This window comes from Macaca mulatta, chromosome X, assembly GCF_049350105.2.
Source record: "Macaca mulatta isolate MMU2019108-1 chromosome X, T2T-MMU8v2.0, whole genome shotgun sequence".
Classification (NCBI taxonomy): domain Eukaryota; kingdom Metazoa; phylum Chordata; class Mammalia; order Primates; family Cercopithecidae; genus Macaca; species Macaca mulatta.
The window spans coordinates 18,495,148-18,510,848 of NC_133426.1; the positions used below are offsets into that span (position 1 = coordinate 18,495,148).

The window sequence follows — 15,701 nt, forward strand, 5'->3', positions numbered from 1 at the left end:
GTAGGCGTGTTTATTTTGTTCCTCATCGTAGGGGGAAAGCTTTCAATCTTTCACCACTGAGTTTAATGTTAGTTGTAGGTTTTTCATAAAGGTCTTTTATCATTTTGAGGAAATTTCCTTCAATTCTTAGTTTTCTGAGTGGTTTTATCATGAAAAGGTGTTGGATTTTGTTAAATGCTTTTATTTGCATCAATTGAGATGATTGTGTGTTTTTTACCCTTCATTCTATTAATGTGATGTGATATATTGAATAATTTTGTTATGTTGAACCAGCCTTGTAAATATAAATCCCTCTTGGCCATGGTATATAATCCCTTTAAAATGCTGTTGTATTTGGTTTGCTGGTATTATGTTGAGAATTTTTGCATCTATTTCATAAGGGATATTGGTCTGTAATTTTCTTTTCTTGTAGTGTCTTTGCCTGGCTTTGGTATCAGGGTAATACTGATCTCGTAGAGTGAGTTAGGAATTGCTTCCTTTTATTCTGTTTTTGGAAGAGTTTGAGAAGGATTGGTGTTAATTCTAATTTAAATGTTTAGTAGAGTTCACCATTGAAGCCATTTGGTCTTGGACTTTTCTTTATTAGGAGGTTTTTGATGACATATCCAATCTCTTGTTCTAGATCTGTTCAGATTTTTTATTTCTTCTTGAGTCTGTTTTGGTAATTTGTGAGTTTCTAAGAATTTGTTCATCTCATCTAAATTACCTAATTTGTTGGTGTACAATTGTTCATTGTATTCTCTCATAACCCCTTTTTATTTCTTTAAGGTTGATGGTAATGTCCCCACTTTAGTTTCTGATTTTAGTTATTTTCATTTTCTCTCTTTTCTTAGTCAGTCTAGCTTAAAGGTTTGTTAATTTTGTTGATCTTTTCAAAGAACCAACTTTTGGTTTTGTTAATTCTATTGTTTTTCTATTCTTTATTTCATTTATCTCCACTCTAATTCTTATTTTCTTTGTCACAATATTAAGTTAGTTTATTGATGTGAAATCCTTCTTTTTTAATGCATGCATTTACAGCTACAAATTTCTCTCTGAACACTGCTTTTGCTGTATCCCATAAGTTTTGATGTGTTGTGTTTTCATTTTTATTCATCTCAAAGTATTTTCTAATTTCCCTTGTGATCTTTGTATTACCCATTGGTTTTTTAAGAGTATTTATTTCATAAATAATTGTGCCACTGCACTCCAGCCTGGGTGACAGAGTGAGACTCTGTCCCCCCTGCCAAAAAAAAAAGTGTATGATTCAACAGTTTTTAGTATATTAAAAATGTTGTGCAACCATCACCACTATGTAATTCCAGAGCATTTTCATCACCCCCAAACAAAACCCCATTAGCAATCAATCCCATTTGCTCCCTCCCCAGCCCCTGGCAATACTAATTTACCTTCTGTCTCTATGGATTTGTCTAATATGAACACTTCCTATAAGTGGAATCATACAATATATGTGGCCTTTTGTGCCTGGCATCTGTTGCTTGGCATGTTTTCAGGGTTCATCCATGGTAGCATGGATCAGTACTTCCTTCCTATTTTTAGCTGAATAATGTTACTTTGTATGGATATAGCACATTGTATTTAAGGGATTATATGTTTATACATGCATTTTAATATTCATCTGTGGTTATATTGATTTTTGTATGCTTGCAAACACATAGAATATTTCTGGGAAAGATATGATACTTTTAACAGTGCCTGTTTCTAGGGGTAGAGATTAGGGGAATATGATCTAGGGGAGACGGAAAATGACTTTTCATTATTTTACCCATTTCTACTATTTAAAATTTTATTTCAACTAAAAAAAGGACTTGTTTCTCCATTTTAAAACTGCTTTTTTTTTTTTTGAGGTACAGTCTTACTCTGTTGCCCAGGCTGGAGTGCAGTGGCGCAATCTCGGCTCACTGCAACCTCCACCTCCCGAGTTCAAGCGATTCTCCTGCCTCAGCCTCCTGAGTAGCTGGGACTACAGGCACGTGCCACCACGCCTGGCTAATTTTTGTATTTTTAATAGAGACAGGGTTTCACCATTTTGGCCAGGCTGGTCTCGAACTTCTGACCTCAAGTGATCTGCCCGCCTTGGCCTTCCAGAGTGCTAGGATTACAGGTGTGAGCCACTGTGCCCGGCCCTAAAAATGCTTTTTTAAAAAGAAATATTCTTTAAAGGTAGTATTTTCCTCTAACTTAAAAGAATGTGACTATTTTATTAAAGTGGTTATTTAACCTGAGTATATTTATAAATGGAGAGACTGCCATCTGAGTTAATCATCTTGAGTATTTAATATTGCAGTTGTAAATATAATTCTAATGCTATGGAAAGATAGCCTTATAGGCAAGGACTAGTATGACCAGAATGGTTTTAGTCAATCCAAAGACCCAGAGAAATTATTTTCATAATAATTTTCTGTTGTTGCAATATATTCTCAGTTAATATTTGTTAATTTAGCTTTTTTAAAAAACAAAACTGCCCCTTTAGACAACAATTACTCTGATTAGTACTACCAATGGACCAGAAAAACTACAATGACAAGCTAAGGTAACACTGAAGCCAGTGTTGGGAATCAACAGATTACATGTGGCTGGGGGTGGTGGCTCACACCTGTAATCCCAACACTTTGGGAGGCTGAGGCAGGAGGATCATTTGAGGCCAGAAGTTCGAGACCAGCCTGGGCAACATAGTGAGACCCTATCTCTTCCCCCTCCACAAAAAAAAGGAAAGAGCTTGAAAATCCAGTGTGAATTTTTCACTTACAGCACATTTCAATTCAGATTAGCTCCATTTCACATGCTCAATAGTTCCATGTGGCTAGTGGCTGCCATATTGGACAGCATAGGTCCAATATGGCAATAGGTCTAAATAGTTTTGACCTATTAAAATACATTAAATTTGTGTAGTAGTCACATCAATGCTATATTATATTTTGGAGTATGTATTTATCATTTTTTCTTCATTCTCCCTCTCCTTTTTCTTTTTCTCTTTTTTTATTACAATTGGCTTTTTGTCTGCATGTTTCCCTAGGGCAAGGTCGTGCCTCCCTTCACTTCTCTTGGGCTCTAAGGACCTGGGATGAGGATTCATTTTTTCAGTTACACATGTCCACTGAGGGCTTATTATATGCCAGACACTGTGCTAGAATGATCTATTTCAGAATAATTGAGAGATTATCCTGAAATACAGTGACCTGAAACGTGCACACGTGCTCCACCTTTACAGTTTTTTATACAGTCATGTCTGTCTTCCTTGTTCATTACATCTGTTTTCTCTGCTTCCCCCTCACAGATACTTCATGCCCATTATGTCTTAGAGGTGCTATTTGAAACCAAGAAAGTCCTGAAGCAAATGCCGAATTTCACTCATGTACAAACTTCTCCCTCCAAAGAGTTAACAATCTGTGGTAAGTTTCAGACCAGAGTTGTCAAATTAATATTTAGGAGCCTCTTGGTCCTACATCGTTTGCCTAACTTGAAAACTGTGTAAATTGGACTGTGTTAAGGGAAAAATGTTAATATAGAATTATCTATCATGATAATACTGTTCCCCATCTTGTCTTTGTTTTGCATACCAGCTGGCAGGAATTAATTATGTGAGAAATTAAAGAGCTCGTAGCTTTTTATAAAGGCAGACAGCATTTTAATATGGAAAAACCACCCATGGGTGGAATAAGCATTCTTTGCCCTCCGTCTAGCTCTCATTCTCTTTGTTCCACATTGCTTTTTCTAGGTGGGCCTCTGCATGCCACTTATGCTGGGAAGAGAAAAACCCATGGCAGGGTGGAGATTAAATTCTTCTCTGCCCTTGGCTGCTGTTTTAGATTTTTCCAACTGGTCTCTGCAGCTTTTAGAAGAGTGGGAATGTCCCAGAAATCTGTTTCTTGTTCTTTTAAATAACAAGATTTGAGATTTTGCTATCATATAGGCCAGCCTGGCAGGATATTGCTTCAAGAAACAGTACGCATTGAAATTCCTCACAGTTGGTGCTCAGCGTGCTTGCAACTGTTTGAGAGTGGGGTGTGTGGAAGGAACAGCAATTCCCTTAACTTCTAATTAAGCCTGTAGGTTACAAAACAGTGATTGTTATTTTCCAAATCAGTTTTTCGTCTGCATTTCTCTTATTCTGGCAGGTAGAAGTGAATTTGACAATCTAATTAAAGTATTTGCATTTCTAGCATCTGATAGTGGTGGCAGGGACTTGATGTAGCAGTGCCTACCTCATGACATGCCCTGACTCAGGTTTTTGAAGAGTCTCTAATGGTTCATTTCCAGCCTCATCAGGCCATCACGTCTCTGACTAGCAGATGGTTCATCTCAGCAGTGGGGGTCTTTTATTCAAGGCCTCACCTGGCCTTACTTTTCATGGAAAATAGAGACTTCGGGTCATGAGGCTCAGAAAGCCATGCCACCCTGTGAAGCCTGTGAGGCCAGGGCTAGGTGTGCTCTTAGGATATCTAGAATAGCCCAAACTGAGAATGGGATACACTCCCCTGTGTTTCACTGGGAGCCACTACAGACTCATCCTTGCTAGAAGGATCTAGAAGAAGACACACGTTAATTACAGGGCAGGGCGGTCCTAGAATCCCACAGTGTGAGAACTGAAGGGTTCTCTTTTTTTTTTTTTTTTTTTTTTGAGACGGAGTCTCACGCTGTTGCCCAGGCTGGAGTGCAGTGGCGCGATCTCGGCTCACTGCAAGCTCCGCCTCCCAGGTTCCCGCCATTCTCCTGCCTCAGCCTCCTGAGTCGCTGGGACTACAGGCGCCCGCCACCGCGCCCGGCTAATTTTTTGTATTTTTAGTAGAGACGGGGTTTCACTGTGGTCTCGATCTCCTGACCTTGTGATCCGCCCGTCTCGGCCTCCCAAAGTGCTGGGATTACAGGCTTGAGCCACCGCGCCCGGCCTCTTGAAGGGTTCTCTAGTCTATTCTTTGCTCTTATGGGTGAAATTGAAGCTCAAACAGAAAAATGGCAGGATCAGAATTAAAATCAGGTCTTCTGTATCCCAGGTTAGAGGCAGCCCCACATCTGCCATCCTCACATTATGTACCTGATGGTGCATTTTCCATCATGAGACAAAGATTAGGGAATGACTTAATTGGACATCTCCATTCGTTAAAGATATCCACATCTGGGCACTTATTTCTAGACTTTTTCATGTAGCACCATTGGTAGAGGGAAAAGACAAGGCCCGTGGGTTTTCTTAACATGGGAATATTATTATTTTCCATTTTTAACAGCTCATTGAACTTCAAAACTTTTGTGATTATTTATAATAAAATTTAAAATTGGGACCATAACTTCAAAACCGTCTTCCGTTTAAGACGGTGTTGGGAAAGGGGGAGAGATTGTGATGAAAATTTGCTATTATTTTAATTGTGAAATACATTTTTGTACATGTACATGTAAATATGCCCCACAGTTTTCAGCATGCATGAAATATAAGAGGATTTTTAGTCTACAGTTATATTATAAATGATAACAAATTCTGCACTCATGTTTTTGTTGGCAGTGGAAATATCTTTCTGTCCTTCTTCCCGTGATACAAGTTTTTCTTTCGCTGTCCAACTAGAAGTTAAAAATATTAAACTAAGTAAAGAGTCCTCCCGTCTTTATGTCCTTAGATTTAGAGTGAGACTATATGAAAGCAATGAGATTTAAGCATACAATGATATTAATATGCTAATAATATTATAGTAGTATTTTATAAATAAGTGCTGGTGATATAGAGTTTCTATTTTACTATTCCCAGTATATTTGGAGTCTTCTGTTGCATATATCTTGTTAATCTTGGTTGTGGGATTTTAAGCAAACTGAGGGAAAAGTATTCCTAAATTAAATTCTATAGTAATTAAGTTGAATACAAAGAATAAAAATTTATGAGCAGAGCTTATGAAAGATATTTTACCTGGAAATAGTTATCCAAATAGGGCTTTTGGATATTCACATAGTCACTCATTATTATTATTTTTTTAGATAGAGTCTTGCTCTGTCGCCCAGGCTGGAGTGCAGTAGAGTGATCTCAGCTCACTGCAACCTCTGCCTCCCAGCGCTCAAGCGATTCTCCTGCCTCAACCTCCTGAGTAGCTGGGATTACAGGTGCGCACCACCATGCCTGGCTAATTTTTGTATTTTTAGTAGAGACAGGGTCTCACCATGTTGGCCAGGCTGGCCTTGAACTCCTGGCCTCAAGTGATCCATCTGCCTCGGCCTCCCAAAGCGCTGAGATTACAGGCATGAGCCACCATGCCTGGCCTTATTTTTTAATTAATGGCTTCAGATACTCATATGATTTCCCCTAGTTGGCTTTCATTTTTTTTTCTATGTCTCATCAAAGAATGTCAACTATCTACTCACAATGTTGTTTTTTTTTTTTTTTTTTTGAGACGGAGTCTCGCTCTGCCGCCCAGGCTGGAGTGCAGTGGCCGGATCTCAGCTCACTGCAAGCTCCGCCTCCCGGGTTCACGCCATTCTCCTGCCTCAGCCTCCCGAGTAGCTGGGACTACAGGCGCCGCCACCTCGCCCGGCTAGTTTTTTGTATTTTTTAAAGTAGAGACGGGGTTTCACCGTGTCAGCCAGGATGGTCTTGATCTCCTGACCTCGTGATCCGCCCGTCTCGGCCTCCCAAAGTGCTGGGATTACAGGCTTGAGCCACCGCGCCCGGCCTACTCACAATGTTTAAATTTCAGATGCTACTGCCGGAGTATATTGAAAACATGGCTTTAAAAAGCTATGTACTTAGCCAAGAAATATATTTATTGAGTGTCTGTTATCCACTGGGTACTATGGTAGGCACTTGGGGATTCAATGCTGACTAAAGTAGATACTGTTGCTGCTCTCCTAGGGATTACAGTGTGAGTGAACAGAATAATCGCTAAGAGCCTGAGGGGATTTTGTTTTTCGTTTTATTTTTGAGACAGGGTCTCACTTTGTCACCCAGACTAGAGTGTGGTGGCATGATCACAGCTCACTGCAGCCTTGACTTCCCAGGGTCAAGCAATCTTCCCACCTCAGTCAGCCTACTGAGTAGCTAGGATCACAGGTGCGCACCACCAAACCTGGCTAAATTTTTGTTTTGTTTTGTTTTTTTGTTTTTTTGAGATGGAGTCTTGCTCTGTTGCCCAGGCTGGAGTGCAGTGGTGTGATCTCAGCTCACTGCAACCTCCACCTCCCGGGTTTAAGCGATTCTCATGCTTCAGCCCCCCGAGTAGCTGGGATTACAGGTGTGCACCACCATGCACAGCTAATTTTTGTATTTTTAGTAGAGACGAGGTTTTGCCATGTTGACCAGGCTGGTCTTGAACTCCTAGGCTCAAATGATCCATCTGCCTTGGCCTCCCAAAGTGCTGGGATAACAGGTGTGAGCCATCACGCCCAGCCAAGCTTGAGTTTTGAAGTGAGTTAAAGTTGGGTTTGAATTCTTGCTCTGATACTTGATGGCTGAGTAACTTTGCATAACTTACTTAACTACTCTGAGCCTCATTTGTAAGACGAGAATGATGAAGATGAAACCCATCTCACAGAGTGGTTGTAAGGATTGAACTAGATAATTCATGTAAAACCCTTAGCACAGTGCTTGGCCCAGAGTGATCAAAGCCCTGTGCAAATGACTGGAGTGAAGCACTAGATGCTGTCCCCACTATAGGAGAGGAAGAAAAGAGTGCTATGTAGACAAATTTCCTGTCAAATTAACATCGTCCGTAGGATAAAAACCCAATGCCCTGAGAACACTTGGGGTGGATCAGCAGTATTTCACTTTTAAAAGTCTGTAACAAAATGGGCATTGTATCTTGTTTTCTACTGAATACTGATTTTTCATTTGCACTGCAGGTGATTTGCATGGGAAACTGGATGATCTTTTTATGATCTTCTACAAGGTAAATGATGATTTGCTAAATATTAGCATTTTTCTTGGGGGAGGGCTGTCTTAGGGCAGACAACAATATTAGTTTTACTAGAGATATGTACAAATACAGATATAATGTTATAGTTTTTAACCAGGAGGCTCAAAGATTTGTAGAGCCATATCTTTTTTTTAACATACATCTCATACATTTTTTTTTATTTTAATTTGGGTCTTCATTCAACATTATTGTGGTCTATGTATACATTAGGATTTGTACCTGATTGTATGTATTGTCTTTATTACATCATAAATGTCTAGATGGTACAGGATGGGGAGGGATGCAGTCTGTTTTATTTTTGTTTGTTCAGGGATGATCATGTCACATACCAGTCTTCTCTTCCAGTGCACCCTAATTATGCATGAGTGGAGTTGCCTATTATAAGGAATAAGTTCCAGCGTGCTCTCTTTTCTCCCCTGATTCGCCATCCTTGGGCTCAGTTGCTCTTCCAATGCTGTGCCTCCTTTTCATTTATTGCATTTGGCTTGTGAGAGCCAGCACAGAGGGCACAAAACTGCTCGGCCGGCATGGAGTTTCTCTGCATCTCTTTGATTGGATTTTTTTCTGTCTCTGAGCCAAGAGTTGCAGCCTGAATGTTTGCTTCAGGGACGACTGACTGAATATAGAAAACTGATCTTGAGGTCCCTGCCCTCACAGTGGTTACCCCTTTACACTAGTCTTCTGAATGTCTCTTTTTGATTAATGCATTTATTGTTCACCTACCCCTGTTATCCCCACAACTAGCATGCCAAATAATTGGGCATAGCATAGGTTTCTCAGATGAGTTGAAAGAAAATATATTCTGATTATTATTGTTACCAGAAAGGGGTCCCGATCCAGACCCCAAGAAAGGATTCTTGGATCTCGCACAAGAAAGAATTCAGGGTGAGTCCATAGAGTAAAGTGAAAGCAAGTTTATTAAGAAAGTAAAGGAATAAAAGAATGGCTACTCCATAGACAGAGCATCCCCAAGGGCTGCTGGTTGCCATTTTTATGGTTATTTCTTGATGATATGCTAAACAAGGAGTAGATTATTCATGCCTCCCCTTTTTAGACCATATAGGGTAACTTCCTGAGGTTGCCATGGCATTTGTAAACTGTCATGGTGCTGGTGGGAGTATAGCCGTGAGAATGACCAGAGGTCATGCTTGTCGCCATCTTGGTTTTGGTGGGTTTTAGCTGGCTTCTTTACTGCAACTGTTTTATTAGGTTGGTGCAAAAAAAAAAAAAAGTAGCAGGTTGGTGTGGGAAGTCCAGGCAAAGGTTTGCTGGCAGGGACCCGAGGGGGCTGGTGAAAGAGCAATTCTGGACATCAGCCACAGAATCCAAGCTGGGTAGGGAAGGAAGAGAAGCCAGGATGGGCCAGTCAACTGGGAGAAGTAGGAGGATAGTAGGACTGGAATGCTGACCGACTGTGTCAGGGAGCAGGCTGACTGCAGTGAGGGCCGTGGGATAGTGGGAAATGCAGGGGGAGCAGTCCCAGGGCAAGGGATGCCCTGGGGTGGAGCCTAGAACATGGGCAGCCCAAGCCAGTGAAAGAGAATATTGGGGATAAGGTGGGCAAGGACCTGGAAAGCAGGTGTGTTCAACAGTGGGGGGCGCCACATGGACCCAGATGAGGAGCAGGGGAAGGAAGTTTAGTCAGAGGTCATGGGCCTGAAAGGAGGGTGGTGGGGTGTTTCTCTGTGAGCAGCCCTGCGGGCAAGTGGAGCCTCCCCTGCTCCTGGGCCTGAGGCGGGTGTCCTGGGGAGGGGTGGGTCCTTTCCTTCAGAAGGGCTGCAGGAGTTAGGAGTGCTCCTGTGCTCTGAAGGGAGTCCAGGCCCATGGAGGGTAGAAGGCTTTCTGAATAAGTTCAGGGTGGAAGGGGCTTCACTGACCAAGAAATGGAGATTCTACTGGCTCCACTGGAGTGCTGTGGGAGAGGTGGAAGGATGGACAGGGGATGGGATTTATTTAACTTGGGACGTAGCTCCTTACCAAATGTTCAGAAGTGTGGTCCGGCTATTGTTGACAATTACAATGTGAGGAAGGAGGAGGGGCGGGGTATGTGGAGAACAACAACAAACCTGGTCATTCTTTGTCTAGAGGCTTGGGAAATACATCAAAGGGAAAATAGTTGAGTAGATTAAATCAGGAACGTAGTCACTAAATTCCAAGGCGTTTAGAAAAGAAAATTTCTTTATTTCGTGTGAAAGTGTGATCAGGGATAGGACTCTGGAGTAGACAGATGAGAAAAGAGAATTCTAACATATTTCTTTAATTCTGTCTGCAAAACTATATGGAGCATATAAAACTGGAAGGTGCTAATGTAAAGATTGAACAGGAGGAGGTGGGTGGTAAGAAGTACTATAAAAGGAACTAAAGGTGAAAATATAGCATTCAAATGCAAGCAAGATATATTTGGAGAGCTAACCAATGACAGTGCTAGGGAAATGGAGATTGCTAGCCCAGTGATGAAAGACTAGGTCACTATTATATTTGGGATGGATTTGGGTAGAGAGGTGAGAGGGATGTCTGGAAAACAGAAGTGTGCAAGAGCCATGGATTAGAATTCTGGCAGGCGTGAGTGAGAAGAAGGTAAAATGCATCTTGGACATGGAATGAACCACATACACCAGAATCTCGAAACTGCCTGGTTTAAGGGGGGAAACCGAGGGAAGAGCCCTTGATGACAGCAAGTTTCCACTTTAAGAAACTGAAAAGAGATCTAATGTATAACATGAGGACTATAGGTAATAAAATTGTACCATATATGGGATTCATGTCAAATGAGTAGATTGTAGCTGCTATTGCCACAAAAAAACAAAAAATGGGTAACTATGTCAGATGATGGATATATTAATTTGCTTCACTATAGTAACCTTTTTACTATATGTATGTATTCTGTAACATCATGATATGTTATACCTTAAATGTACATGGTAAAGTTTATTTTTAAAAAAAGAAAATAGCAACAATGATAAAGCAGTGGGGAAAATAGCTGATCAACAATATCATTAGTATTTTCAACCGTGGTACAGCAGAAAACCCGGAAACTATATTATTATTTTAAAGGAATTTATAATAAGTGAATAAATACATTACTTTCATTTATCTAGAAAAAGGAAAAAGGCCGGGCACAGTGGCTCACACCTGTAATCCTAGCACTTTAGGAGGCTGAGGTGGATGGATCACTTGAGGTCAGGAGTTCGAGACCAGCCTAGTCAACATGATGAAACCCCCATCTCTACTAAAAATACAAAAATTAGCCAGACATGGTGGTGCGTGCCTGTAATCCCAGCTACTCAGGAGGCCGAGGCAGGAGAATCACTTGAACCCGGGAGGTGGAGGTTGCAGTGAGCCAAGATTGTGCCATTGCACTTTAGCCTGGGGGAAAAGAGCAAAACTCTGTCTAAAAAAAAAAAAAAACACGCACACACACACAAAACTGGAAAGGTAGTGTAGAGGTTGGGGGTGATGGTGCTTAGTCGCTTAGCTTATAGCAAAAGAATGTCCTAAGTTAAAAGCAGGAAAATGAAAGGCTGGGACACGGAGATATCTGAGGAAGCCCCAGCCATCTGATGATCTCTGGGTTTACCGAAGTCAGCATTTTGCCCTTTTCTGTCTCATTTATTTTTGTCTGCAGTTTAACTGCAGAATGATGATAGTTTGTGTGAATGTACTGCAGCCTAAAAGCATGAATACAAGCTGTTCTGGAAACAGTGTTTCTATATAAATATAAATGACAGTGATACCCACCTATCCTGATGTCAAACTTCAGTCTACTTTACTTACCTTCACTTACCACTCATATGTCCCGAACCCAGAATTAAGTAAAAAGGGTCTCTGAACACTTGAAATTGTTGACACAAATCCAATGAACCTTACTCACAGGACAGGCCTTAGGCCCCTTACTCAAAGACCCATGAACCAGTATCAATAAAACCTTCTCTCACACAAGGTTCATGTGAGTTTGCCTGTCTGACTACCCACCCCACAGTAGATTAGGGAGTGGGAGGGGAAGAGGGAAAATCAGAGATAATGACAGCAATGAAAATTTAAAAGTTCTGGCCGGGCACAGTGGCTCACACCTGTAATTCCAGCACTTTGGGAGGCTGAGGTGGGTGGATCACCTGAGGTCGAGTTCGAGACCAGCCCAAACAACATGGTGGAACCCCATTCTCTACTAAATACAAAAAAAATTAGCTTGGCGTGGTGGTGTATGCCTGTAATCCCAGCTACTTGGGAGGCTGAGACAGGAGAATCACTTGAACCTGGGAAGCGGAGGTTGCAGTGAGCCAAGATTGCGCTATTGCACTCCAACCTGGGCAACAAGAGCAAAACTCTGTCTCCAAAAAAAAAAAAAATTAAAAGACAGAACTACAAAAATGAGATAAAAAACTGAAATACTAGTACTCAGCGATCTGGAGCTGTGGAGTGTAGGGAGGAGAGTTCTTGCCTTCTCAGAAGTGCCTGAGGGGATGTGTAGACTGATGAGCCTGCAAGGTCAAGAGAGTTTCAAGTTATAAGGTGTATACTCTTGGGGCTGGGCGCGGTGGCTCACGCCTGTAATCCCAGCACTTTGGGAGGCCGAGGCGGGCGGATCACAAGGTCAGGAGATCGAGACCACGGTGAAACCCCGTCTCTACTAAAAATACAAAAAATTAGCCGGGCGCGGTTGTGGGCGCCTGTAGTCCCAGCTACTCGGGAGGCTGAGGCAGGAGAATGGCGTGAACCCGGGAGGCGGAGCTTGCAGTGAGCCGAGATCGCGCCACTGCACTCCAGCCTGGGCGACAGAGCGAGACTCCGTCTCAAAAAAAAAAAAAAAAAAAAAAAAAAAAAAAAAGGTGTATACTCTTAAGAAGTAAAGGGGGCCAGGCACGTGGCTTGTAATCCCAGCACTTTGGGAGGCTGAGGAAGGTGGATCTCGAGGTCAGGAGTTCAAGAGCAGCCTGGCTAATATGGTGAAATCCCGTCCCTACTAAAAATACAAAAATTAGCTGGGCATGGTGGCACACACCTGTAGTCCCAGCTACTCAGGAGGCTGAGGCAGAAGAATCGCTTGAACCCAGGAGGCGGAGGTTGCAGTGAGCCAAGATTGTACCACTGCATTCCAGCCTGGGCAGCAGAGGGAGACCCCATCTGAAAAAAAAAAAAAAAAAAAAAAAAGAAGAAGTAGTAGTAAAGGGAGCAAATGGCACATTTTAAAAACTTCCAACCAAAATGGTTAAAGTAATTTTTAAAGGCATTTTAGCTTTCAAAGGAATAAGCTTCAGTGATCTGGAAAATCCATTTAAGCAATGCTTATAGTACGAATGAGGATATTGGGTCTTAGTCATAGGAGGATGAGAGAGCATGAAAAAAGAGAAAGCTTTGTTAAGAAAAGAGTAATGGGCCGTAAAAATAGATAAGGAAGAAAGGAAGAAGTACATCTCAAAGGAGGAGAGCAGTGAGGGGGGTGGGGGGGTGGATTTCTCTTGGTAGCATCACACACGAAGGTTGCCTGCTCAGATTACAGGAGGTGCATAACTATGACCTAAGCAATCACTTGATTGCTTTGGGAAATGGTAGAATTTCTGTGATGGTCTTTGTTTCTCACTGTAATACTTTGTACTAATCAATTCATCAACAACTGATTGAATCCCAATTACATTGTCGTACCTGACTCTGGTTCATTGGTAGAAGCTACAATTGAGTCACATCGGTGTAACCACAGGCTCCTAATCTTTTGTTTAGAAGTAGTTAGTGGCGGTGCTTTTACTTATCTTTATTTTACTATTGTTTTTAAGAGCAATAGATTTTGAATTGTGGGGAATAGTTTGGCAAACTACATCCTGTTGCAGATTTTTGGAGCTATAAGTGACCAAAGTTTATGTTATACTATGACTAACTGATTCTCTCCATCACTCAAAAGAGTGATGGACCATCATCTCAATTGGTGGTTTGCTAGACACTTTCTTCCTCATCAGTTCTTTTATACAGCATAGCATGAATAGGCTCTAAGGCTGGGGCTGGCCCAAAGCCAACCAAGGGCACAGCCTGAGAGACTGTTCTAATGTAGGGTCACTGAGAGGCCTCACCATGTTACTCTTTTCATCCAGGTGGTTGGTTTGGTTCAGACTCACCATATGCAAAAGTGAATCTGTCTACTAATGTATTCATTCAGTAAACTTTTATCTGGTCCCTATAGTGTTTAAGGTATCATATAAAAACTAAAAGACCATACAAAGATGAATACAAAGTTGATTTCACGTGGATTTATGAAATACCTATTATGAATGAGGCACTCTACTAAGGGTTGGCAATACAGTATGACTAAAACACAGTTGTTGGCCCCAAAGACATCACGGTTTAGTGGGGAAAATTGGCTGATAAAAAGACAAGATGGTTCAGGGTTGGACATGTTATGATTGGGATCAGCATGGAGCTCTAAGAGAACCCATTGGCAGAGCACCTAACCTTATGGAAGACTTTCTGGAAGAGATGACATTTCTGATGATCTCTTCAAAGAATTTTAGTAATTTAGTGATGCCTTAATCATGAAGGGAAGTTCTGGAGGATCATGAAAGATTTTATTCTCACACACTTTTTGTAGTGCCCTACAATAAATGGTGGGATTTATATTGTTCTTCATTGATTGTTTTGAGATTTTGATTTCTTCAATATTTGGTTGTCCTTAAAAATTGTATCAGCTAGCACCTTAATGCTAAGGGAAACATTTTCAGCTCAGAATCGCATCTGGGTTTGAAAAGGACTCTTCCCCGCTGGGTACCACACTCCTAACCACAACAGACCTTTGCTAAAAGGGCATCTCAACTTTACATGGCTTCAAATATGATTTTATCATCAAGTGAAGCAATTTACATATCATTAGTTAGGTCATATTTTTAGATTTTATTTTCTGAAAAGGTTAATTTTAATCAGCCATTTTGCTTAATTAGAGTGACCAATTTGAAATACTTCATTCAGAGCCTCAGATTAGTAAAATTACAAGATCTTTTTCCCTCATTGAATAGAAAACTTGAAATTTTAGATCAAGTATCACCAAATTAGTTTGTTAAATTGATGCCATGAGTGGCGACCTCCTGTCGCTGAAAAAGAGATGCATGTGAACAGAGAGATGCTAATGAACTCATAACCCTATGGGTACCATCCCGATGCTATCCAGGAGAAGCCCTGCTGCCTTGTTTTCCTTTTCTTTCTCTCTTCCCCACCATCCTCCACCCCTTACACCCATAATTTTCCAGCTGTGAAGGTAGTCAAACATTTTCTTTATTTTCTATCACTGAAATGCTTTACACTGCCACAGTGGCCAATTTTTTTTTCCTTTTGAGGTGAAGGTAGTATGTTACAATCAGAACAAACCTCTGAAATAGGGTCTGCAGAAGAAAAAAATTAACGTGGAGTTGATCAGAGCTTATTGTTTGATGTGCCTTCAGGAAATGTCCGAATTCATTGGGATAACTTCCAGACGTCTGTTGTAAAATGCTTCCGTAGGAAATAGGCGAGACTGTAGGTAAACATCTGGTTTTTGTCTCTGTTTAAGTTAATTAATTATGGTCTGCTATTTTTTCCCCCTACAGGTCATCTGACTGCAGTTCAGAGTTGTAGCTACTCTGGACTTTCTGTATCTGTCAGCTTAATCACCATGTCATAGATGGTTTGTTGCATATTAGCTGCAGAATGAGCCAGAGGATTTCGTTTACTAGAACTGGGTGGAGCGTATTTTATGGCATGAGGTTTTGCTTCTTTGAAGGAAACCCAGAGGAATGTCAGTAGCCGAAAGCCGAAATATCCTAGACACTCACGTCCCAGGAGACTAGTTCCTCATCA

The 15,701-nt window shown here is 41.2% G+C and overlaps 1 protein-coding gene across 10 annotated transcripts in view; it reads left to right on the forward strand.

Moving 5' to 3' along the window:
• The window catches only part of PPEF1 (protein phosphatase with EF-hand domain 1), a 149,396-nt gene that overhangs the window by 77,078 nt on the left and 56,617 nt on the right, over positions 1–15,701 (forward strand). For all 10 annotated transcript variants that reach the window (XR_013413218.1, XR_013413219.1, XM_077989605.1 and 7 more), the window contains 2 exons: positions 3,278–3,392; positions 7,816–7,862. Coding sequence is in view for 8 of the 10 variants with exons in the window: in XM_077989605.1 (XP_077845731.1) it covers positions 3,278–3,392; positions 7,816–7,862 (162 nt within the window). In the remaining 2 variants the exon portion in view is untranslated. The remainder of the gene's footprint in view (positions 1–3,277; positions 3,393–7,815; positions 7,863–15,701) is intronic.